Source organism: Centroberyx gerrardi, chromosome 3 (assembly GCF_048128805.1).
Source record: "Centroberyx gerrardi isolate f3 chromosome 3, fCenGer3.hap1.cur.20231027, whole genome shotgun sequence".
Taxonomy (NCBI): Eukaryota; Metazoa; Chordata; class Actinopteri; order Beryciformes; family Berycidae; genus Centroberyx; species Centroberyx gerrardi.
The window spans coordinates 30,257,799-30,283,578 of NC_135999.1; the positions used below are offsets into that span (position 1 = coordinate 30,257,799).

General features: G+C 40.4%; 1 protein-coding gene across 2 annotated transcripts in view; it reads left to right on the forward strand.

Moving 5' to 3' along the window:
• The first annotated feature begins 9,701 nt into the window (after positions 1–9,701).
• meis1a (Meis homeobox 1 a) overlaps positions 9,702–25,780 on the forward strand; it is a 44,379-nt gene continuing 28,300 nt past the window's right edge. Inside the window, exons 1-8 of one of the 2 annotated variants that reach the window (XM_071917064.2) lie at positions 9,702–9,883; positions 12,180–12,388; positions 15,477–15,618; positions 15,843–15,893; positions 16,064–16,114; positions 17,611–17,754; positions 18,432–18,440; positions 24,021–24,132. In XM_071917064.2, the coding sequence (XP_071773165.1) occupies positions 9,872–9,883; positions 12,180–12,388; positions 15,477–15,618; positions 15,843–15,893; positions 16,064–16,114; positions 17,611–17,754; positions 18,432–18,440; positions 24,021–24,132 (730 nt within the window). In that variant the 5' untranslated portion in view covers positions 9,702–9,871. The remainder of the gene's footprint in view (positions 9,884–12,179; positions 12,389–15,476; positions 15,619–15,842; positions 15,894–16,063; positions 16,115–17,610; positions 17,755–18,431; positions 18,441–24,020; positions 24,133–25,780) is intronic. The other variant, XM_071917062.2, reaches the window with a different exon arrangement.

Below are 25,780 nucleotides of genomic sequence, written 5' to 3' on the forward strand. Positions count from 1 at the left end.
TTTACAAAGTGCTTCACATTAAAGCAAGGAAGGATAAAATAATACGAGCAGAGCAACAGATTTTACAAACAGATATTTTAAGACAACATAACTTAATGAAAAAAAAAGTACACTACAGAAACTTCAAATGAACAGCCAATGAACATCAATAAATATAAAGACAGCTGATGGTGGATATCACAGGCAGAAAGTCTGACATTAAAATAAACAGAAGTAAGAAAGAAAAACAGCCGGGCATTTGAAGGAGGACAATATGGTAAGTGTAGAAAAAAGTCATTATTAAAAGAGTAAGGCCTGACGCTGGGACATGTGCAGCATGTTTAATAAAGACTGGAAGTAAGTTCTGAATTCAGTTCTAAACACAGAAAAACAAGACCTGCTGCTCTTCCTTTAACAAGAATGTTTTATGAAATTGACCCAGAATTAAAATGAGATTGACAATATCAGAAACACTACTGCCTGAGCTTTGCATATAGCCTCGTATATAATATCTGTCTAATAGATATAAGGAATATTACATAATGTTAATGACACCCAGCTGTACATGGTATAACAGAAATACTTTGTAAAATGACAATCAAAAAATAGTTTCACTTTCAAGGGAACAAATGGTACAAAGTTACATTTTTAATCCCTTACACCCTGATTTCCTCTTAAATTTCCCCTTAAGTAGCTTCACAATTAGACTTTTTTTTTTCCATATTGTATGACAATGTCACATCCATATTGTGTATCTGCTCGTTCCAACACTTCACTTCATATAGCTGCTTATCATTTTCTACACATTTCCCTGTAATTCAGCCTGACATGTTTGGTATCTTTAGAAACCTTGGGATCTGGACTAGACTTTAAAATAAAGTTCTCTGGGTTTGAACAAAGCTTGGCTGAGAAACATGAGTTTGTAATGATGGAGCCACCAGTGGAACCATTGGTCCTGAAGTTACAGTAGTTCACCAAACTATACTTGGTGAAGACTCCTCCTCCTCCTCCTCCTCCTCAGTGTTTTGTGTTGTTCATGGTGCTGCTGCCCCCAGATGGACGATCCGACGTACAACAAGAGAGTGGCAGTAGCAGGAACAACCAGTGGAGTCAAACCATGAGGAGGGTCAAGAGTCTGCAGGTTTTCAGTCCAACCAAACACAGCAGCGGATTTCACTGATCAGCATACCTTCAGCCAGACAGGAGGAGCCGCCCAGTGGAATCAGCTGCTGCAGTGTTTGGTTGGACTGAAAACCTGCAGACTCTCGGCTCTTCATGGCTCTTGGTTTAAGATTTCACACTAAACCTGTGAACTCTGAAGAATTGGTGACACTTTATTTGGATAGTCCAGTGTTGACACTCAATAGGACATGTGTGTCCAGGGGCCCTGTAACACATAAACATGGATCATTATCACTATGACAGTATACCATCATTTTTTATTGATAAGCACAAGTATGAACTGGAGAGAAAAGTTTCTGCAGAACTTGTGGGGTTCCGGCCGGTTGAGTCACAAAGAAAGACAAACAGGGTGAGAAGAGGACTGGTGAGTGGGATGGAGAGAGAAAACAGGGGAGAGAGTATCAGTGATATGGAAAGATTATGTTCACCTATTATCAGAGGTTTGACCAAGTCAACTTTGCTCGAGTCCCAAGTCAGTCTCAAGTCTTGAGGCACAAGTCTCAAGTCAAGTCCCAAGTCTAAATGTAGATTACCAAGTCAAGTCAGAACAAATCAAGAGTCCAGTATCAATTTAATATGTTAAAGAAAACTAAATATCTAGGACTTTTCAATACAATATGGTTTTAATAGGATAAAAACTTGGTAAGAGCATCATGAGTTTGATTTCTATAATCAGTTTCAACTTCAATAAATTCAATCATTCCATACAAATTCAGAAAACAGAATTTAAATTCAGTCGTCTGCTGGAACAAATCTCATCACTTTCAATCTAAGTCATTTACACAAACACAAGATCTCAAGTCAAGACTTTAGAAACCTTTTCAAGTCATCAAAGTACAAGTCAAGTCAAGTCCCAAGTCACCAGAACCCAAGTCAAGTCAAGTCTCAAGTCTTCTCTTCATGCATCAAATCAGGTCTCAAGCAATTAAAACTGAGACTCGAGTCTGACTTGAGTCCAAAGTCATGTGACTCGAAAAGAAAGCAGGTGAATGACAGTAATTCCAAAGCTGCATCATCACCTTTTGAAGAAACAAGTTCCCTGCATGGTGAGAGAAGAAGAGACAGAGAGAGAGGGAGGGATCCAGAGAGAGGAACTGTAGAGGATGAACTGGCTTTGGTGTGATGCACTGATGAATGTCCTGACCTGTCGTGTCCTTTAGTCCTTTAGACAGAGTGTGTAGCAGCACTCCTTCAGTGTTTCAAAATGTGCAACTACTGGGTAAAGTCCATGCAAAAAGCAATGAGTCTGACGCGAATAAATCTCGAGAGACCATAACTCCATTTACAACGTTTAGTGGAAAAACAAAACAGTTACAGACTAACAAGTTTCGTCAATTGGCAATCATTTTCTCTCGAGATTTATTCGCGTCAGACTCATTGCTTTTTGCATGGACTTTACCCAGTAGTTGCACATTTTGAAACACTGAAGGAGTGCTGCTACATGTTAGTCAAAAAACTGTGTTGCTCCGTGGACTTTCTCACTCCAATTGAGTCTAATGACGGCGACGTCAATGTAAAGGAGCATTTCAACTACTTAGAATCTATTAGGCTATAGGCCTACATAAGAAACTATAGGACATCTAATGTTCTATAATAATCAACAAATATGACTATAGAACAAATTAACTATTCAATATCACTAGTATTTCAATTAACATTATTAGCTATCAACATTATTTCAAATATACAAATTACAAATATATCAAAATATCTTTTCCCCTAGAATGGCTCTTACAGAGTGCCTCCATGGTCCTCTGATGGTCTGGACACACCGAACCTGCTGTGATTGATGCTCTTCTGAAAAAGCGTATGAAAGAACAGTTTAGCTAATAATAAAAAAATATATCTGGAGACACCAGGGGAGACACACACACACACACACACACACACACACACACACCAGGGGAGACACCATAAAATACCATAACAGATTACCAGTGTACTCTTGATTATCCCATCACTATTCAAGAGCTAAAACAAAAACTGAAAACTCTTAGAAATGGAAAGGCCAGTGGAATTGACAATACTTAAACAGAATGGTGGAAAACTCCATGTTGCTGTAGTTAAACCGTTCAACCGAGTTCTAAGTGGAAATTTCCCTGTGATCTGGAACAGAGGTATTATCACAGCCATATTTAAAAATTGAAATAAATTTCACCTCAGCAATTATTGGGGAATCTGCGACAATAGTAGTCTAGGTAAAGCTGAACTCTATCAAAAAGTCAAATTGGTTTCTTACCCAAACATCCGACTTCAGATCACATTTATACCCTTCATACACGTATTAATAATTATGTCCACCTAAAAACCAAGGAAAGATTCTGTATTTACAGGCTTTATAGACCTGAAGAAGCCTTTTCATTCAATTTGGCACACTTGATTATTTTTCCATCTTCTCCAAAGTGGCATTGGTGGCATCGTATATGATTTAATTAAATCCAAATACTCTGTTTGAATATTGGAAATTAAAGAACTGATTTCTTTAACCTGGGCTGAGGAGTCCATCAGGCCGCAACGTTTCCCACCCTGTTTAACATTTACATCCAGAAATTAGCCACTATACAATCTCCAAGACCAGGACTAGAGCTGCAGGGAAAAGAAGTCCAGTTCCTGTTGTTAACCATGCTGTAATAACAACTGTAATAACTACTGTAATAACTGGGCATTATCCATCAACCGCTGGATAAAACACAGATTATAGCCTAGTGTTCCAAAAATAGAGATCACAAGCAACCAAATGGCACTTTACTTTGACCCAGAGCCTGTTAGTCCATCTGTAAAACACACAAGTGTCTTTGACAAAGACACTTGTGTGTTTTAGAGATGGACTATCAGCTGATCTCTACAAAGTATTTGAGATAGATAGTAGAGATCAGCTGCTTTCTTTAATTAGTTAACTTTTTCTCTGAATGCCATGTAGGCTACTATGAATATCTTTCGATTTGTCTATGTTGATGTTTTAACATCGAAAATCCAAGTTATTTTTTAAGATTAATTGCAAATTAGATTCCCCTAAAATACATGGCTAATGTCACAGGCCAGTCCCTTTATGTATCAATATAGTGAACGGTAGTCATGTCACACCATATTTGCACCCATGTATCCAGCTGCAAAAAAACAAACAACTGACCTGTAAAAACGTTGGCAGCAGGGCGGCAGAGGTCGGTTGGCTCTCTGAATCCAGTCTGTGGATTCTTCTCTCATGTTCATTTAATTTCTCCTTATTGCTCCAGTTAGCGAAGCTCCTTCACAATTTAGCCGTTACTCAGCCTGCTGCTATCCTCTGGATTAACCGGCTCTCCGCCGCTTTAATGCCAGAAAAACCAAACACCCAGCACGGTCACAGTCCTTATTGATATAACGCGGCCAACAAGGCCCTCTGCCAGGATGTGAGGAAGCAGAAACTGCTCAACAGAGAAAAGGACTTGAGGATTCAAGACCTGGACAACAAGCTTGTTGACTGTAACAAGGAGAAGGCCGCCCTCCAACGGAACAAGGCCCTCTACAAAGAAATACGCTGGGGAGAGAAGACCCTGAGCACCCAGGAGCAGGCCAACAAGCTCGAGGCCTGTGAGCAGGAGAATGAAACCCTCCGTCAACAAATGGAGGAGCTCCAAGAAATGCTCCACAGAGAGAGGGCCTTGAAGCCCAAGGTGCTGGACATCAAGCACAACACCTGTGAGCAGGAGAATGCAACTCTCTGTCAACAAATGGAGTGCCAAGAAATGTTCCAGAGACTGACGCCCATGAACTCCGAGATGCTGGTCAACAAGCACCAAGCCTGTGAGCAGGAGAAGATGGCTCAGCATACCACGCTTCAGCTCGACCGCTGGCAGAAACAACCCGGCCGGAGAGAGGAAGAAGTGAGCTTGGCGGCTCTGGAGAGGGAGAGGAGAGAGAACTTGGCGAAAAAACCCAAGAAGCCTTCCATGCTGAAGAGGGCGGTCAAAGCCCTGATCCTGGCATGCATGAGGAAGAAGAAAAAGGAGAGGAAGGAGTCCACTTCCAGCTGTGACGACAGGCCACCTCCTTATGCCAGCAATACCAATTTGCAGCATACCAACCTTTACCAGCTACTACCCTGTACCTTGCAGCCTACCACATAGGCGGAGATTGCCCCCCCCCCCCAGTGGCTGAAATATATCACTACAACAACCCTTGAATAAAGCTTAATTTGCACCTCTGCACAAAGTAAACCATATCAATGTGTTATTGTATGCACCACCAGTGTAAATCTCCATGTCACCAGCTAAACATACTCATCCACTTTGACAGGCATCACAGGGCTCTCATCTTAGCTAAAGCTCTGATGAGTCAGAGCAAGCAAAGCGATAGACGGGTCTCACTTCCGACTACTTCCGTCTTCACTGGCAGACTACACTGCTTCTTTTTTAGCTGGGAATGTGTCTCATTCAGACCATTATCTTTTTTTCTTATATATGTTATTTGATTCAGGCAAAATATCGTAAAGTTTAAGGTCATACGGAAAGCGGCGGGAGATCCAGATGTGTCTTTAAAGACGAGATGAAATGAAAAATGCCTTTTTAACCCTTTTAGATCACATCCCTGGTCATACTGTGCACCTATTTAACAATATATGCCAAAAAAAATACCAAAAATCTATTTCATTGTATTCTTATATCAAAATTCAATCATGTTTTCTTCCTGTAAAACAAAATATGCCGTGTGCTTACGTAAGCATGCCCGTAACTAATTTCAACCAATAATATCATGACATCCACCCATCAATCAATCTTCAACTTTTAGCGCACAGAGCTAAGAGGCTAAGATTTATTAGTTAGCTAGCTAGCAACAGCATGGTACTTCGGTGTGTCTTCGGGTGTTATGACACACCCACTTTTCAACGTTCAAATCAAATTCCTCCCAACGTTATGTCCCGCCTGTTTTTCCTGTTTCACTCGGAAATACGTCACGATACGGAAGTTAGATACTCTCGAAATGCAGTTTCATCTCGACTTTAACGTCATAAAAAAAAAAAAATAAAAAATAAAAATTAGGAGCTCCCGTTTCGCGCATGCGTAGTATGGTGGAATGTGATAGTGGTTTCTTCATTCATTATTATATAATAATTATTATACATATTAGAGTATAAATGTAATGATTATTATTCATTAATATTGTAAGTTTAGACAGTTGTACAAGTGTGCGAGATGAATTCCCAATCCCTAACGTTACGCGTTTCCGTGTTAACGGATAAATACCGTGTGCAGTATTTTCCCTCCTCCAGTACTGAGAGTCTTCCAACTTCTACTTTTGAAAAGATTAATCAATTCCAGTTTTGCCTACCGCCAATTGACTTGTAGTATTTTGTGTTTTTTTTATGTTGCATACGCGGGCACATATTTTTTTTGCTAGATTTGTTGTTAGATTTGGTGAAATCGAAGTAGCCTACTAGCTAAGCTGTGGAATTTTCATTAAATGGATATCCATATATCACCGGCTATCTTCATATCGAGGCGGATTTGACCAGAGGACTGTCACCAGAAAAGATTGTTGACATCTGAGACAATTAGCCACTGCGTTAGGTAAGACGGCTGTTTATTTGAAGTGTGTGTGTGTTCAGCTGGAATGAAACTGGAGGTAAGTTAGGCTCCTGCACAGTGTAGAACTTTTCCATGTGCTGTCCTCTGGTCTACTGGCAGGTCATCTATATTCCACTACTTTAATACTTTGTGTCGTATTGAATGTACAAGCCTGGTTTTGGATGTGTTCGTCGGTTGTTGTCTACTTTGTAATTTGTTGTGGTGTGGTGCAGCATAGAGACACTGCGGAGCGCGTCATACTTCGTAAGCCACGCCCACCGTGGGGGCGGGGGGGAACAATACCGCTAACAAACCGGGCGATCAGGAGGAAATCTTTTCAGATACGGACAGCCTGACAAAGTTTTTCCTGTTTTCGAGTAGACAAGTCTGTCAAAGAATTATTTCTTCCCACTGCCTCCAACAGAGAGGGAAATGTACATTGAAAAAATGAACTTAATTGGCCTCCATCAATGTCCTTTTTCATTACTCCAATAAAGCTGGTAAATGATCCCACACAGTGACCTGAAGTGAACTTTGACATTTACCACTACTTCATTTAATCACCAGGTAAGATAATAAATTGACCTTGAATCATTTCACTTAATATTTAAAAATCTGAAATACAGCTATGCTTTTCAGACTGTAAGTTTGAGCGACGCTGACGTGAAATTGGTTGTTAAAGTGGATTGTTGCTAAATTAACTATCTTATGTCAGCTAACAAGTGAGTGAGATTTCTCATTACTTTTGCACCCTGCCTACAGTGCAGTACTTAAAGTGTCTGTGGTACTCAACACTTTCTAGTAGTATAGTAGACTTTATAGTAACCGTGTAGCACTTTATGGTATTTTTGAATCTCCTTTAGTATCATTATAATATTCCTATAGGGACTTAAATAGTATCTATGGTACTCACTAGTTGATTAAAGTGATATTTGTGCTTTATGGAATTGTTTTTAATCTCTATAAGATTCCTGTAGGATCTTATAGTTTGTCTGTGCTGCTGAATAGTAAGTTTATAGTGAATTTATGGTAATTTATGGTATTTTTATTTTTATTTTATCTCTTATCCTGTGACATCACTATAATATTCCTATAGGAGCTTATAGTTTTGCTGTGATATCTGTACAGCATCATTCTCATGACCTTCTCCTTCATTATAGGATTACTATAGTTCACTTTAGTAAAGGAAAGGTTGCAGGTGCAAACAAACTGAAGACCTTTTGTTTTCAAACCTGCTGTGGCTCAGGATGAGAAAAATGTTCATCATGATCCAAATAAACAATGAAACAATGAAACATATTTGATCGTATATGATTTTAAAAAGAGGAAAATGTGAATTCCTTTGTTGTGACACTGACGCTTTCCAACCGCTAGATGGCGCAAATGTCCAACAGTTCAGCAGTCTGCACTTTGTTTTCTCACCACAATATGTTGGAATCTGAATGTTATTACACTAAAGCAGCTATCTGCCAAAAACACACCAGAGACCGTTTATTATCCACAGTATTCCTTTTAAAGACACACACACACATACATACACAGTCTCCTGCCTAGTTACAAACCAGTCAGTTTTCACCTGTGGATCAGTGTTTTTCTTTATGATTATTTCCATTCAGAGAGGAAATATTAAAAATGTTAAAGTAAAAATGTTAACAGATACTGTGAATAATCGGTTGCCTGTTTCTGTTCATTAAGACTTTTGAAGTTCAGAGGTGACGTGGTGTGTAGAGCTGTTTAAAGGTTCAAAATAGGCTACAGTATGTAGACTCTTATACATGTTACCAAAGAAAAAACCCCTATAATATTCCTATAATGTTCCAATAGGGACTTACAGTGTGTCTGTGGGTAGTGAATTTACATCAGTACTTACTTATTATGATGTATACTATGAATTTCTTATCATAAAGAATGATAAAAGGTATGTAAACTATTTTAAAAGTTCACAATATGTATCCTGTTTTATGCAAGTTACCAGCAAAAATTTACTATAGTAATATTCCTATAATCTTCCTATAGGGAGTCTGTGCTATACTCAGTTTGATACTTACGATCAATACTAGCCTCAAAACCTGCGTAAACTGTTGATGAAAACCTACAGTATGTGGACTGTTGAAAAAACCCTATAATATTCCTATAATATTATAGGAAGTCTGTGTCAATAGAGAGTTTATGTTTGATACTTTCTATAATCGATATATCATCATTTATATCATAAATATATATGTCAGCTTAAAAAAGTGGGTAAACTGAACACCCCCCAACACACACACACACACACACACACACACACGCACACACACACACACACACACACACACACACACACACACGTACCACTCTCTCTCTCCCCCTCAGTCCCCCACATGCGTGCGTCCAGCTCCATCCAGCCCTCGGAGGCTCGGCGGCGCGCCTTGCCTTCCCACGTCGGGAGGAGGATCCGGGGACGCGCAGCCTCGGCTCCTTTAAGAGAAACTAAGTGAGGAAATAATCTCTCCCTCTCCTCCCTCCTCCCCTCTTCTTCTCCCTCCTCCTCCTCCCCTCCTCCCTCCCCCCCCCCCCCTCTACTCTCCTCTCCTCCTCCCTCTCTCCCTCCTCCTCGCCTCCCCTCCTCCCTCCTCCTCCCCTCTCCTCCCCTCAGCAGACCAGACTCGGACGGTCTGGATCAGAGGAGGAAGGCGCTCCGGCGGAGCTGCGATGGGGATTTGAACGCATCTCCGCGTAAATTATCCGGCTACACTGACGGGCTTGGAGCGCGCAGCGGGTCGTTAATTAAGCCACAGGTTCGGCGAGCTGGATATTGATCGACTGTTTGATTGACTGATTGATTGACTAAGTGACGGAGTGACTGGCCGCCTGGAGCCGGAGGCCGGGAGGGGGACAGCGTCTGTCCGGGCTGCTGCTGCTGTCGGCGGACTGTCGCTGCCGTGGAGAACGGAGCTTGGGGATCGCCTGGTTTTCTGTGTGTGTGCGTGTGTGTGTGTGTGTGTGTGAGTGTGTGTGAGTGTGAGTGTGTGTGTGCATGTGTGTGTTTTCTATCTGTTGGACTTTACACCGTCGGTCCGTCTGAGACACACACGGAATTATTGATCTCTCCTCCGGTACCGGGAGTTGGATGTGTATTCTGCCCCGCAGCAGTGAAGCGGAGTCGGGCTGGAGAGACCGGGCCGATGGCGCAACGGGTGCGTAAAGAGCAACTTTATTAATGTGGGATGTGTTCAGTCTGCTGGTCTTTACTCGGCCTTAAATCCAGCTGCACGAGCCTGATGCACAGAACAGAAACACTGAAGTTCAGCTTCTGATTTACTTTTTCTTTCTGACACAAATCTGACAGAGAAATTCAGTCAGGAGGTTCAGACTGATGGAAGTTAGCCTGCAGGATAATGTGGTTTTCTAAAGGGAAAAATAACAAATTAATCATATTGTGAAAATATAATTTTATTCATATTAGTTGTAATTTTCCTTATGGAGTCATATCTACCCTGCTCTTTATTTAACACATGATGATACTCACAGTTTTTTGGAAACTCCACTAAACTCAGCTGCGGTTTATTCTGCAGATCAGCCGCTCATGCTGCAAAATTTCAATTTTCACTGAATTCTTATTTTAAACTTCTTATTTTAAGCACACAAAGCTGTTAGTCACATTAACAGATTTAATAAATAAAAACTGACAAATTAAATTCCTGCACACACACACACACACACACACACACACACACACACACTCACACTCAACACTTTTATAAAAACTATTTGGAGTTTTAGTTTTTGTTAATCACCACTGCAGACACTGAAACAGTAAATTATAAGACTTAATAAAATCATATTTAGTTTACACACATTGATTAGAAACCTAAAATTGAAAAAGTAAATTGTCCGTCAACTGTGAGCTGAGATCTTTTCCAAAACGGTCAAATAACAGATTACTTATTTTACTTGTTGAGGTAATTTTATATTTGGGTTACTAAAACTTTCTCTAATCTGCAGAAACTACAAATATTAACAAAAGCAAATGAATCTCATTAATCTGAACATTAAACTTATTGTCTGTGCAGAAGATTTAAAGATATTTCTCAGCGCTGCAGGCCCAGAACAACTTTTTTTTTCTGTTGAGTCGTTTTGGTTTTGAACTGAAGTTTACCTATTTAAAAAAAACTTTTTTATCAGCTATATTCCTCCAATAAAACGTAGTCACTGCAGGGTTTATGAGCTTTATAGTTGTGTATCTTATTATTATAAATGAGGTTCGTCTATAATCCATGCACATTTGGTCAGTCGCTAACTCTCACTTGCACTCGCACTTTATAATCGGCTGTAAACTCACCTAAACACATAATTTGCACATATTTATCAGCCTGCTCTCCTCAGCTGGAACAGGCTGTTGTAGTGGATTTAAACAGGCGAGCCGGTCTGCCATGTGTGTGTGTTGGATCAGTTGCAGGCCCTGCCTGGTTCATCTAGTTATAAGCAGATTAATGGAGAGTGAAAACACCTAAACTCAGTTTTCAAACCGGTTTTATCTGCACAATAAAGTTTAACCACCTGTCGATATAAATCTTATAACCCAAACGGATAATATTAATCATAGTAGCCTAAGTAATATCAAACTGTTGGAAGTTATATGAAGACAGGGATTTTTAAAGGAAAAATACAGATCGTCATGTTTTATTTTTCTGGAAATATAATTGATTTTGCTCATTTTGGCAGCTGTTTGCCTTATTTTGATCACTGACTGCAGGTCAAAGTTTACCCTCCTTTTGTTTACCACTATGTTACTGCATAGAAAATATACATATAGAGTAAATATACATAGAGAACATATACACATAGATAGAAAATATACATATAAAGAAAATGTAATATATCACCTACATGGAGAACCCCTCTTTCCAAGTTTAAAGATAATGTCTTTTATGGAAAAAATATATAAGTTAATGTTTTTCTTCTGAAAATATAATTGATTTTTGCTCATACTGGAGGCTGTTTGCCTTTTTTTGATCCTCTACTGAGGTCAAAGTTTACTCTCCTTTTCATTTCCCACTACATCACATGCGGACAATATACATATAGAAAAAGTATACATACAAATATACATATATCACATGCATGGAGAACCCGTCTTTCCCACTGTAAAGATAGGATAGTTTAAGGATAAAAGCATAAATTCATGTTTTTTTCTGATAATATAATAGATTTTTGCTCATAATGGAGGTTGTTTGCCTTATGTTGATTACAGTTAAAACTTCTTTTTATTGACATCACTGGTTATTAGATCATAAAATATCTTCACATGGCTCTAAGCCCTCACAGTGTTTTCCAACACGTTGAACATTTCCATGTGAGGCGTTGAGCTCTGTCCCTGTGAGGTCAGCGCCGCCATGAGCTTCAGCTCTCTAGATGAGCGAGCGGCAGCCAGGAGGTCAAAGGTCAGGGGTCACAGAGGAATGACAAAGCGCCTGTCTCTGCCCGTCCCAGTATGAAGACCTGGCCCACTACGGGCTGGAGGGGGTGGGGGGGGTGTACGGCGACCCCCACCACGCCGCCCGCTCCCTGCAGGCCGTCCACCTGAACCCCGCCGGCCCGTACCCGCCGCACCAGTACGCCCACCCCGCCCACCCCACCCACTCCGGCATGGGCTCCGCCGCCAACGACGCCGTCAAGAGAGACAAAGACGCCATTTACGGGTACGTTGACTTTAGAGAGGCCAAGGACCAGGAACCATGAAGCTTAGAGACAGACAGAGGAGACCGGGCCTGTAGAGCAGCTTCTATTATACTGTTACTGCAACCTCAAGTCCTTTACTGAAGGACTCAGTTTTAACTGAAGAAAAAAAAGGAAAGTGATACAACACAGTTGCTTGCAGCATGTGGGTGAATCTGTCTAAAAATAACATGTACAAATCTGTAAGACTTGACTCTTTTTAGACTTCATTCTCTCTAAGAAACTTTCTCTTTTCCTGTGGTGGAAAAAGTCCTCAAATCCTTTAAGTATCAACACCATAATGGAAAAATACTTCATTTACAGTAAAGGTCCTGCATCCAAAAGTTTACTTCAGTAAAAGTATAGAAGTATTATTAGTAAAAATGTACTTAAGTATGAAAAGTAAAAGTCGTCATTCTGTCAGAGAGTTAAATTATTGAAGCATGAACCTGTCAGAAGTATTTTAATGTTGTCGGTCTAACTGCTCCATATACTGTTGGGGAGTTTAAACTCTAACAATGCAACATATTTTATGAGCTTATCATATGTTTTGTGTGTAAAACCTTATTCTGCAAAGTAACTAGTAACTCCAGCCGGCAGATAAATGTAGTGGAGGAAAAAGAACAAGATTTCCCTCTGAGATGTAGAGGAGGAAAAGTAGAAAATCTCACAGAATGAGAATACTAAGGAAATACTTCATACTGAGGAAATGTACTGAGTTACTTTCCTCCTCTGATGGGAAAGTGAAGCTGCAGCAGGACTGATGAGACGTTGGTGTGAAGCAGGTGAAGCTGCTTCATCTCCTCTGTGTTGATTGTTCATTTAGTTTGTAACTGAGCTACAGACCAGACATCAGATTATCTTCACTTTACTGTTCTGAAGCCAGAAATCCTTCTGCCTGCTGCCTGGTCACAAGGAGACAGAAAAGACTTCAGTCTGCTCTATCATGTTACACCTCTTTCTTTCTTTCTTTCTTTCTTTCTTTCTTTCTTTCTTTCTTTCTTTCTCAGGGCCTTTTTGTTTAATATTACTATAAACAGAGATGTAGCAGAGGGTAAAAACCCCCCACTTTTATTTGCAGAAATAGTTTGCCAAATTTTCAGGCTGACATCAAACTTTATGACAGAAATTCAAAGCAAAGAAAACATCATGCTGCATTTCTTTCTTTCTTTCTTTCTCTTTCCTTCTTTCTTTTATTTTCTTTCTTTCTTTTCTAATTTAGAAACTAATTACCTAGTTTTTCCAACCTCTGTAGTCAACTCCTATTCTAATAATCTAATAATTCTAATAATCTAATGCAATTATCTAATTTGAAACATGAATGTAGCTTTCATAAACGCCTGCAGACATATTTTCCTATGCCAGTACCTCTTATAATAAATCCATTCAGACTGATTATTGATGCTTGTTATTGATCTGGCCTGGCAGATCAGACTCTGCTGTCTTCAGGTTTTCAGCAACTTCAGTTTCTCCACTTGTTGCAGCTGCACTGTAAAAACTCAGAGAGATCTCGTCAAATCAACTCACCTTTAATCACTACATACTGTATAGATGTAGTGGGAAATTGATAAGCTCCTGCACTACTGAAACATGTTTTTATGTTGCTAGCAAGTACAGGAAAAAACACAAAGTATTGATTTTTGCCGCACAGCAAGTTTGTAGAAAAGGTTCCTTTATTTTACATGAGAGAAAAAGTTTCGGAGCAAACGACGCAAACCTGAAGAATCAGGAAGTGAAACGTGTTGAAAACTTTTTATTTCATGTAAATTAAAGAAACTTTTTTAGAGATTTGCTGTGCAGAAAGAATCAAAACTTTTGTCAGCTTCAACTTGCGATCGCTAGTTATGAACTTCAAAACTTATAATCGTGAGTCCAGAAGGTTTAAAGTATCTTACCCAGTGTTCAATAAACCGACCATATTAAAGTCTATTATGAACCGGTTATTAGCAGACTTCCCAGCATGCATTGCGCTTGAGTGAACCCTCCAGAAACCCCTCCCTCTCGTCGTTCAGATGAAGTCACGGCACAGACTTGTTCTGTGTGGATGTGATGAATCATACATCTATTTCTGATTAAAAATGAGAATAAGGAGAACCATGCTGAACATTAGTGTCCAGTTCAGTCTGTACACTGTAAAAACTGTCAAATCAACTCCTCTTTAATCGTTAACTCAGTGAATACAGGTGTGTTTGTCATGATGAAAATCAGTCTCCAAGTTAGTGCAGAATCAGCTGCTTACTGTTTATCACATGGTATAATAACACATGAACAACCAAGACTAGAAACCTTCTCAATAGTGAAAGAATAAATAAGACTTAAGTTCAGCTGATCAGTTAGTGAATTCAACTGAAAAACATTTGATGATTGAACTTAAAGTCCAAAATTATTCAGTTTTCATTATTTAGTTTCAACTCTCCTCTGTCTCAGGAGCAGAATAAAGTTCTTCATGATGTTCTGCAGATAAATGTAGTTTAGTTCAAAGTTAAACTGAATGAGTTGAACTGAATGAATGTGAAGACTGAGTCGTCACAATCCTGGCTCCCGATTGGCCAACAGCAGCGGCTCCTCTAATTCAGATTAGGTAAACCTGCTGAGTCGAGGCTTTCCAGTTCACATGCTGCAGACTGGACCCTGATTGGACAGATTTCAGTCACTTCTTTTAGGTGAGGGAGCCAATCAGGAGCGAGTCCAGCTGTGATGCGTTTCCTGGAGTTAATCTGGAAAAAAGGATGGATTCTTTAAAATGCAATAACTTCAAATTGAACCACTCAAATACAGTCAAAATGTTAACAACGTCTTTACTAAACAAATGTAATCATATGAATATGAATAAAGGAAAATGTGAATTCCTATAACAGGGCCGCTTTAAGTTCGCTCAGTGAGTTTTATGACTTTAAAACAGCCGATGATGTTTGACCCAAATATTCAGTCAGCTCCGAACTTTCAAGGCAGCAGGGAAACTTATGTGTGTTTTTTAAAGTTTAAACACTTCTCACAGTGTTTCCCTCCTCTCTCTCTCTCTCTCTCTCTCTCTCTCTCGCTCTCTCTCTCTCTCTCTCTCTCTCTCCTCAGTCATCCCTTGTTCCCTCTGCTCGCACTGATCTTTGAAAAATGTGAATTAGCGACCTGCACGCCGAGAGAGAGCGGCGTGGCCGGGGGAGACGTCTGCTCCTCGGACTCCTTCAACGAGGACATCGCGGTGTTTTCCAAGCAGGTACCGGAGCGTCACACACACACACACACACACACACACACACACACACACACACACACACACACACACACACACACTGTTTTCATCTGCGTTTGACTCATAATATATAAGTGATATATAGACTCATAAAAGAGTTGAACAGCAACAGATTGGAGTTCTCTCGTGTTCTTTCAGAGGAGAAAAAACAAACTTTTTATGATTTTTTTGTTTTGTTTTGTTTCAAGATCCGATCAGAGAAACCTTTATTTTCATCAAACCCAGAGTTGGATAATTTGGTAAGTTCCAATATTTTTTGTCGTTTTAAAATGTGCAATAATTAGATTGTTATTAAAAAATGAAGTTTTATTAGGCCTATAAATAATAATAGGCCTAATAAAACTTCATTTATTTTTCTCACTCAGACCTTTTTTAAGCATCTTCTTTACACATTTTTTCTTTTTTCCAGATGATTCAGGCGATCCAGGTGTTGCGGTTCCACCTCCTGGAGCTGGAGAAGGTAGGAAACCTGATTTGGCTCAATAACCTTTGACCCCTTTAATTATCAACCTCTGAATCTGATTCAATCTGATTCAATCTGATCCACTCTGCTGCTTATTTAGGCCTCAATCTGACGAAAAATCACTCTAATACTCCTATAATATTCATATAGAGGCTTATTATGTGTGTGTAGTACTGAATAGTGAGTTTATAGTGATTTTATAGTACTTTAAGGTATTTGTTTTATCCCCTATGGTATCACTATAATATTTCTATGATATTCATATAGGCTTTATAGTGTGTGTGTGATACTCAATAGTGAGTTTATAGTGAATTTACGGTGCTTTATGGTATTTTTATCCCCTACAGTATCGTTATAATATTCGTATAATAATCCTGTAGTGACTGAAAGTGAGTCTGCACTACTCAATAGTGATTTTAGTGACATATACGGTAAGCTTAATCTCCTGTCGTTTTACTAGGATTTTCTGTGGTATAAGTTTTTGAGATGCTTATTAAAGTTTTGCTGTTCATAGTGTTTGTAGGCCTATAGTATCCTTCTAAAATGTATTATAGGATTACTATAGTTTTTGTAATAAAGCAGCATTAGTCCTGTAGGCTCCGTTCAGAAGATTTGAGCTGTAAGGCCTGTTCACACCAAAGCCGAGAGGTTTTCATTACTGCTGGTCTTAGTCCCTGCTGGCTCTGGTTTGATTTCCTTAACTTATTTAGAAGAGGATTGCGTGTTTTTTCTCTGTCTCGCTGAGAAGCTGCGGGCCCGCGGTGCTTCCGCAGGCTGCGATATGAGAAATACATCTGCATATGAATAACCAGAGCGATTTGTTCACCTTCAGCTGTGAGAAACAGGCAGAGCAGAGCCGAGAGAAAATATATACTGCATGAAAAGGCTTGTTGTTACAGCAGGAGCGAGGAGGAATAATGCGGAGTTTAAAAATCACGAAAAATATTACTGGAATATTGTTTTAGGGACTTACAGTGTGTTTGTGTTACTCAATAATGAGTTTATAGTCGCCTTATTGTACTTATTGGTATTTTTATTCCCTATGGCATCACTTTAATATTCCTATAATATTCTTATAATTTCCCTATAGGGACTTACAGTGTGTCTGTGGTTCTATAGGTAATAGCGAGTTTAAATATCATGGTGTTCTTTATTCCCTCTGTTATCACTGTAATATTCATATGATATTCTTATAATATTCTTAATGTACCTTTATTGTATTTATATAGTATTTGTATCACTGTGTATTTTTTGGCTACTATAGGCTACATATTATAGGAATATTATAGTGAGTTTATAGTGACTTTTTGTTGCATTCTTTATCTCCTACAGTATCACTATAAAATTCCTAACATTCCTATTGGGAGTTATATATGTCTGTGGTGTTTGTATAGTATCTATCCTTCTAAACTGTATTATAGGATTACTGTAGCTGTTAGTCGCGGTTCGTGCCTGACGGGTTTGTGACTTTCTTTTTTCTTTTCTTTTTTCAGGTTCACGAACTTTGCGATAATTTCTGTCATCGATACATCAGCTGTCTGAAGGGGAAGATGCCGATCGATCTGGTGATCGACGACAGAGACGGAAACAAGTCCGACAGCGAGGAGTTCAGCAGATCATCAGGGAATATCGATCAGGTGAGAGAAACCAGCGCAATGAAATCAGACCTGACATGGATTTATATTTGACATGGTTTTATATTTTGTTGTTAGTGATGATGCTTTTTGTGTTTAAGAAGAAACAGGCCTAAACCGCAACGCTGCACTGGATTGCATTAAAACACATAAATGCAGCTTTATTTCCTGTTACATCACGTGATTTTCATGCCTTTATGTCTGTTATCAGTTTGTGGCAGTGGGGTTGATGTCAAGTAACTAAAGCAATCTGCTTTTATCTGCAAAGTATATTAAATAATATGTTGGAAAAACCCACAGATTAAATATCGACAAAATATATTATCCAGCTGCAGGAATCACTTTGCTGTTGGAAACTAGTCAATTTTAACTGAAGAAAAAAAAGGAAAGTGATACAACACAGTTGCTTGCAGTATGTGGGTGAATCTGTCTAAAAATAACACAAATCTGTAAGACTTGACTCTTTTCTTCTCTCTAAGAAACTTTCTCTTTTCTTGTGGTGGAAAAAGTCCTCAAATCCTTTAAGTGTCAACACCATAATGGAAAAATACTTCATTAAAAGTAAAAGTCCTGCATCCAAAAGTTTACTTCAGTAAAAGTATAGAAGTATTATTAGTAAAAATATACTTAAGTATGAAAAGTAAAAGTCGTCATTCTGTCAGAGAGTTAAATTATTGAAGCATGAACCTGTCAGAAGTATTTTAATGTTGTCGGTCTAACTGCTCCATATACTGTTGGAGTTTAAACTCTAACAATGCAACAGATTTTATGAGCTTATCGTATGTTTTGCGTGTAAAACCTTATTCTGCAAAGTAACTAGTAACTCCAGCCGGCAGATAAATGTAGTGGAGGAAAAGTAGAAAGTCTCACAACATGGAAATACTCAAGTAAAGTGTCAGTACCTCAAAGTTTCACTTAAGTACAGTAGTTGAAGTGTTGTTTTCCCACCAAAGAAGAAGAAAAGGTGAAAAGTCAAGTAGTCTGCATGTTGCAGTCGGACCGAGCCGGTCTGGTCTGAGCTCAGCCTGCAGGAGGCTGCAGGAATCCGCTTGTTAGCCTTTAACCCTTCGCTCACCGCCGAGCTGCAAGTGTGAACTCAGCAGCTTAGTGTCAGCTGGCCGAGCGGCTCCGGCCTCGGTTTTCATCTCACCTTCCCTCTGTGGTCCATGTCAGAGCGCTAATCCTCCAGGTCCTCCAGGTCCTCCAGGTCCTCCAGTCCTCAGTCTCCATCTTCGTCCCTCAGCCTCACTGTGGTGTTTCTGCACTGCTCTTCCCACAGATCACCTGTCAATCAAACAGTGTGGGCAGAGCTTGGATTTTCTGTTGATGCAGTTTGAGTTTCTCTTTTCTTTGTGTGTTCTGCCATGGTGGCTATCGCTGCTCATGCTAACTACCCAGTTCTTCTTCTTCTGCTGATTCTGAACAAACCGTAAAACGTAAAACGCATCACTTCCTGTGCGGCAGGAAAGAGCGACCAGACACCGGCTGTTTAGAACAGACAGGAGAAGCTTCATGAACTGGATACAGGTTGGATCCTGTTGAGTTGTATCAATCAGAGATAGAGAGGAGCAAAACGGACATTTATTTATGTGAAAATGTCATGAATTATGACTTAAAGGGTTTGGAGAGTTGAGTTCATGTTTCCCTCACAGCGAGCAGCAGGAGGCTCCCTGAGACAAACTGAAGTCTGTTCATCATTTTAACACCAGAAAGGCCAAACCACTGTCACATAACGGCTGCTTTTAATTTTAGATTTGAAATATCTCAGCTTTCAGAACGTTCCTCCGTGATGTTTCTCATGCAGACTCACTTTCTATACAAACCAGTGTTGTCAAGAATTTCAAAATCATGCAAAGAAATTATATTGATGGGAGTTTGGCTTTCACCATATCCATCTGTCTCTCCAGTGTTGAAGCTCTCAGTCAGTTCTGTAGAACAGTGGTTCTCAACGTGGGGTCCGGGGACCACCAGGGGTCCTTAAGGGGGTTCCAGGGGGTCCCCAGCAAACTGATAAATTGTTAAACTTCACCATTATTTCATTTACAAGAAGTTAACACATTTAGAGAATGTAGAAGAATGACTGTTCTGATCATAGTTTCTCTGTTATCTCTCTACCTACAATACAGACAGTCATTGGATTCTGGACAAAATCATATCTGACAATAAAAATATTCTCAGATTTGGGTCCGAGAGACAAAATCTCATCAAATGGGGGTCTGTGGCTCTAATTTGGACTAAATTAGGGTCCTTGATATGGAAAAGGTTGAGAATCACTGATGTATAACGCCAAAACGTCACTGAAACCTTGAAATCTAAAGTATGACAAGACTGAATTATTGAACAAAATGATGAAAAGTTTAAATGGATGTCAATGAGAAGGGAATATATAGTGGGAATATCTGTACAATACTTTGTCTCTCCTGTACAGTTTGTCAGGCTGCTGTAGTTCTCCATAGGCTCCTGTATATTCCCACTAAATATTAGGGATATTTTGCATGTTGGTTCCACCATGTATTTCCATCTTTAATGATCTGTAGCAGCGTCTCTGAGAATTAATTCAAAGTTGCCCTTTATGGTTGTACTTGGGTTTATTCTGTGTGCCTAGAATGGCTCTTAACTGTTGTTGTCGTCCAGTTAAAATTGTTTTTACCTACTAAATAGACGATACAAGATAAACTCTAATGGATTTCAGCTGTATTAGAGAAGGCTGAGCTGTCAACTAAAGGAGGTAAATCTAACTGCAGCTATTATTTCTTTGTGTGATTTTGAAAATCCGCCAACGCCAGTTTGTACAGAAAGTGGGCAAGGGAAAAGTCATTTAGAGACATTTTCAAAGCTGAGATATTTCAACTCTAAAATTAAAGTAGAAGACACTCAAACCTTTACCAGCGCTGAACAATTCTCCAACTTCAAAGCTGCAGCCTTCATAACGGTTTCTGTTTGTTAAGCGTTTGTCTTCCGGGTTTGATTTTCCCACAAAATAGCACATGAAAGCAACCACTGTTTAGCAGCCGGCTTGGAAGTCCTGGATGTCGGACTTTCCCAGCAGCACATGAACGCAGCATAATAGTTCTGGCTAAGAAACAAAACTCTGTAATGGCAGAAATCTCAGATCCAGATCAGCACCAAAATCTAATCAACTGATCCTTGGGAAAAGAGTAATCTGTTCACCAAATTTCAGACAAATTTGTGTGTAACTTTTGGTTACAGACAGCTGACAGACAGGCAGGCAGACAGACAGACAGAGACACAGACAGACAGACAGACAGACAGACAGACAGACAGGTGAAAACATTACTTCCTACTTCATTGGCGGAGGTAAACAATCAGTTGACTTCTAGTGTTAGCAGTTTGTTGTTAGTTTCTGTTGGCTTGCGTTGTTTAGTTATTTTTGCCTTACTCATTCTAGGATGACAGGAATATTGTCTGGCCTCTTTGACCTTTGACCTCCTTACTGTCGGTTGCTTGTAATGCCGCTGATCCAGGATCTGAAGCTGATCCAGGATCTGAAGCTGATCCTGTTGATCTTCCATGTTGATCTACTGTGATAAGCTGCAGCTACAAGGCTCACATGTAAAGATGTGAAAGCTTCTTGAGCCTGAGTGGGAAAAGACAACAGGAGCGTGAAGTGAGTCTTGATGAGGCTCCTGAACGCATCGTGGCAGCGTGTTCCCACACCGACACCCTGCTCACAGCTGGCTGCACCCAGCGGAGCGTCGCCTTCACACTTCATTCCACACTTAACTTCTCCCTCGGGTGGGGCGGTGTTAAAGGGAGAGAATGCAGCAGGGAGGAGAGACTCTCTACTCTCTCTTCTCCTATCTCTCTCTCTCTCTCTCTCTCTCTGTCTCTTCTATCTCTCTCTCTCTCTCTCTGTCTCTTCTCCTATCTCTCTCTCTCTCTGTCTCTTTTTCTATCTCTCTCTACTGTCTCTGTCTCTTTTCCTCTCTCTCTCCCTCTCTCTCTCTCTCTCTCTCCCTCTCTCTCTCTCTCTCTCTCTCTCTCTCTCTCTCTCTCTCCAGTTTGATTTGACAGATTGTGAGCTTGGAGTTATAAATGTCTGTGCAGCTCTGAGATATTGAGCATCAAAGACCACACAAGCATAAAGTAACATTTAAAGATCATGAATATGTGCAGAACTCAATTTTGATTTAAAGCTACATAGAAACTTATAACTGGAAATTGAAAGTTTGAAAATTTTGCTTTTGCTTGTTGCACTCATACATAGAATGCACCTTGAGTTGCATTCTATGTATGAGTGGTGCTGTAAAAATAAAGTTATTATTAAAGCCATTATTATAACCCCCCCCCCCGTCTCTTGGGATCTCCTCCTGCTGCCATCGCTGCTGTTAACCGTTTGCGTTCTGCAGCATGTGTTCCACATTACCGCTCCGCGTTACGCCACTCGCTTGGTATGCGGCGTAACGCATGATATATGTATTTCCATTATTCCTCTTTCTACCACCGTGGCACTTTATTATTCATAGAGGATAGTAGTATGAGCGATCGGGCCGCATGCCGCCTGCAGCCGGATCGATCGTTCGCCTCTGATCTTCTCGCTTTCTCGTTTTCTGGAGTTTCCTCACAGACAAAGATCATCTCCGAACCTCTAACCCCTCAGATAGATTTATGTGTTCATAAAGAGCTCGACAGGTAGAGCGAGGCACCGACGCTGGCAGGGTTGGGGGTTCAATTCCCTCGGGCCGCCCATGTTAACAATGCATGCAGTCATGGTTCACTGTGGGGAAGAAAAGGTGCAGAGTTACGTCTTCTGGTTCAGTCCAAGTGACAGAAGGTTCAGCTGTGAACCTGTTCAGGTGTTTTGGTTGAAAGCTCTGTCAAACAGCAGCTTCTCTTCCAGCTGAGCAGCAGCTGATGTCATTTCAACGTCTCGTCTCTGTTTTCGCTCTCATAAAGCTCAGGATGTTTTTGCCATGTATTGCCCAGTTTTGGACCAAGCAGTAAATACATTAGTACATGTCAAAAAATTGAAAAACACCTGAGCCTTTAAATCAGGGCAGAGGTTGGTTCCAAAATGAGAAAACAGTGACACCTCTTCTTACAAAATGATGACTGATTAAAACTGTACCATTTATGGTACAGTTTGGCTGTATAGATTAATTTCAATCATCGAGGTAGTAAGATGTCCAAGAAAATAGAAACAATTGAAGAGTTGAAGACGTTTCACCACTCATCCAAGAGGCTTCATCAGTTCCACTGAGTGTCGGGGAATTCCCCGACTTTTAACCTCTGTGGCTGAATCACACCATGAAGTCATGAGAGTCTTCAACTCTTCATTTTAAGTCCAGTGGATTTTGTTTTTATGTTTTTTTGGACATCTTCTTACTACCTGGATGACTGCAGTGAATCTATACAGACACATTATTACATATTTAAACAATGCATAAACAGCTGTAAATATCCAAAATATGCACCAGAGAAGTTCATTTGTACAAGATAATGCTTTATTTTTATCCAGAAGACGTAGATGTCTAGTAAATTTTCACTTTTAAACACGATGTAGCCTCATTTGAGCCTCGACGTCTATCATCGCACACTTCACTACTGTCTCTGCGAAGGTGCCAGAGGGCAAAATAAATGAAAGTATATAGTAGAATATAGGAGAGTCCCAGCAGTATAAAACCTTGTTGTCTATAACTATTTAGACGTCTTTTAAGCAACTAATCAGAGGTGTGACCAAGTCAACTCTGCTCGAGTCCCAAGTCAGTCTCAAGTCTTGAGGCACAAGTCTCAAGTCAAGTCTCAAGTCTAAATGTAGATTACCAAGTCAAGTCCATGTCATTAATGTCAAGTCTCAAGTCTAAATGTAGATTACCAAGTCAAGTCCATGTCATTAATGTCAAGTCTCAAGTCTAAATGTAGAACAGCAAGTCAAGTCAGAACAAATCAAGAGTCCAGTATCAATTTAATATCTTAAAGAAAACGAAATATCTAGGACTTTTCAATGCATTATGGTTTTAATAGGATAAAAACTTGGTAAGAGCATCATGAGTTTGATTTCTATCATCAGTTTCAACTTCAATAAATTCAATCATTCCATACAAATTCAGAAAACAGAATTTAAATTCAGTCGTCTGTTGGAACAAATCTCATCACTTTCAATCTAAGTAAACATTAAAATGTCTCAGTGTGTTGTCCTGTATTCTGTGGTATTTATCTGTTCTGTAAATGCTCTGTCCTCGAGCCCTGTGCCTTCCTTCCTACCTTGCGTCTGATTGGCTGGTTTCCGGCGTCTTCCCCCTCTCCAGATCTCGTGGAGCAGAGATCACGACGACGCGGCGTCGATCCGGTCGGCCGGGACGCCAGGCCCGTCCAGCGGCGGACACACGTCCCACAGCGGGGACAACAGCAGCGAACAAGGTGAGACACATCAAGCCCCGCCCCCTTCTCTGTCCTCCAGGATCACTCCGGGGTCACAGGAATATTTGGTTCCATCTGTTGTCGGGTGCTGTGACCTCTGACCCTTCACCTCCTTACTGTCGGCTGCTTGTAATGTTGGTGGTCTCGCAGTTGAAGCTGATTCTGCTGCTGACCTCATTGGAAGTCAGTGTGGATGAGCAATGGAATGAGCTAGAAGGCTTACTGTAATATGAATGAGTTCATTACCTAATTGGTCTAATATCTAATAATGTGAATGATTACATGAAGCTCAGGATTCAGTCTCTCTAAAATATCAAGGATCCAGTTTGGGAAAAGATCTTAGCATTCAGGATCGCCTCTAAGACAAAACTGTCTTTAACCTCCCAACACACATGGTGTGAAATCTGTCAAGATAACACAATGTCGGCTTAATGGACCTGACATTTCTCAAGTCTTTTTATAGCTTAAAGGAAAAATCCTCCCTGAAACACTTTAAAAACAGCTGCTGGTGATGTACTTTTCATCCCTGGCTCCATTCAGTAGTTTGTTGTGTTTTTCTTCTTGGTGGATAACCGGCCAATCGTAGACGAGGTGACGTCACCTCCAGATGTTTCCAGCAGCTACAATGGAGTTTGATATGAGAAAATGTTTCAGGATGTAAAACATCAGCGGTAAACGTCAGGTTTTGGTGTCAGTCCCTCAGAATCAAAGAGCGAGGGCTTCTTTCTAGAGCCGCCATTTTGCACCAAGAGACGTTCAACAATCATACAGGGAGAAATCCATCGTAGAAGAGGAGAGAGACCAATTTCTCGTTCCTGGCCTGTGTGTGTGTGTGCGTGTGTGTGTGTGTGTGTGTGTGGGTGGGGGGGGTGCAGAGGTTTTTCTACTTGTTGGACTGGATGTGAGTTTGAAAATAAAGGGAGACGATCGAGTAAAAAGAGGGAGTGACTGATGAACGCCGACCACTGAGAAGAAGAAAGAGAGCTTTATGTTCCAGGATTTATATACCAACCTCCTTGTCCTCCTCCTCCTCCTCCTCTCCTCCCCCTCTCCTCCCCTTCCTCCTCTTCCTCCTCCTCCTCCTCCTCCTCCTCCTCCTCTCCTCCCCCTCTCCTCCCCTTCCTCCTCCTCCTCCTCCTCTCCTCCCCCTCTCCTCCCCTTCTTCCCCTTCCTCCTCCTCCTCCTCCTCTCCTCCTCCTCTCCTCCTCCTCTCCTCCTCCTGCCCCTCTCCTCTCCGTCCTCCCCTTCCTCTTCCTCCTCCTCTTCCTCACTTGCATACACTCACACAGACCTGCGCACACAAACGTAAATACATGTACGCACGTACAACAACACATATACACAAGCTGAAATACACACTTACATATGCATACATGGACCCACACACACACATACTGTACACACTTAAATTCCTGTACACACACACAAATACATACAGATACACACAAAGTCCTACACCTACACACTTATAATATATGTGCACACATATGAAACACAGACACACTGAAATAGGTACTCACATACATACACACACACACACACACACACACACATGCATATGATATGTACACACGCACAAAACACACACAGACTGAAATAGGCACTTACATACACACACAGGCCTACACACACATATACAGACTTAAAC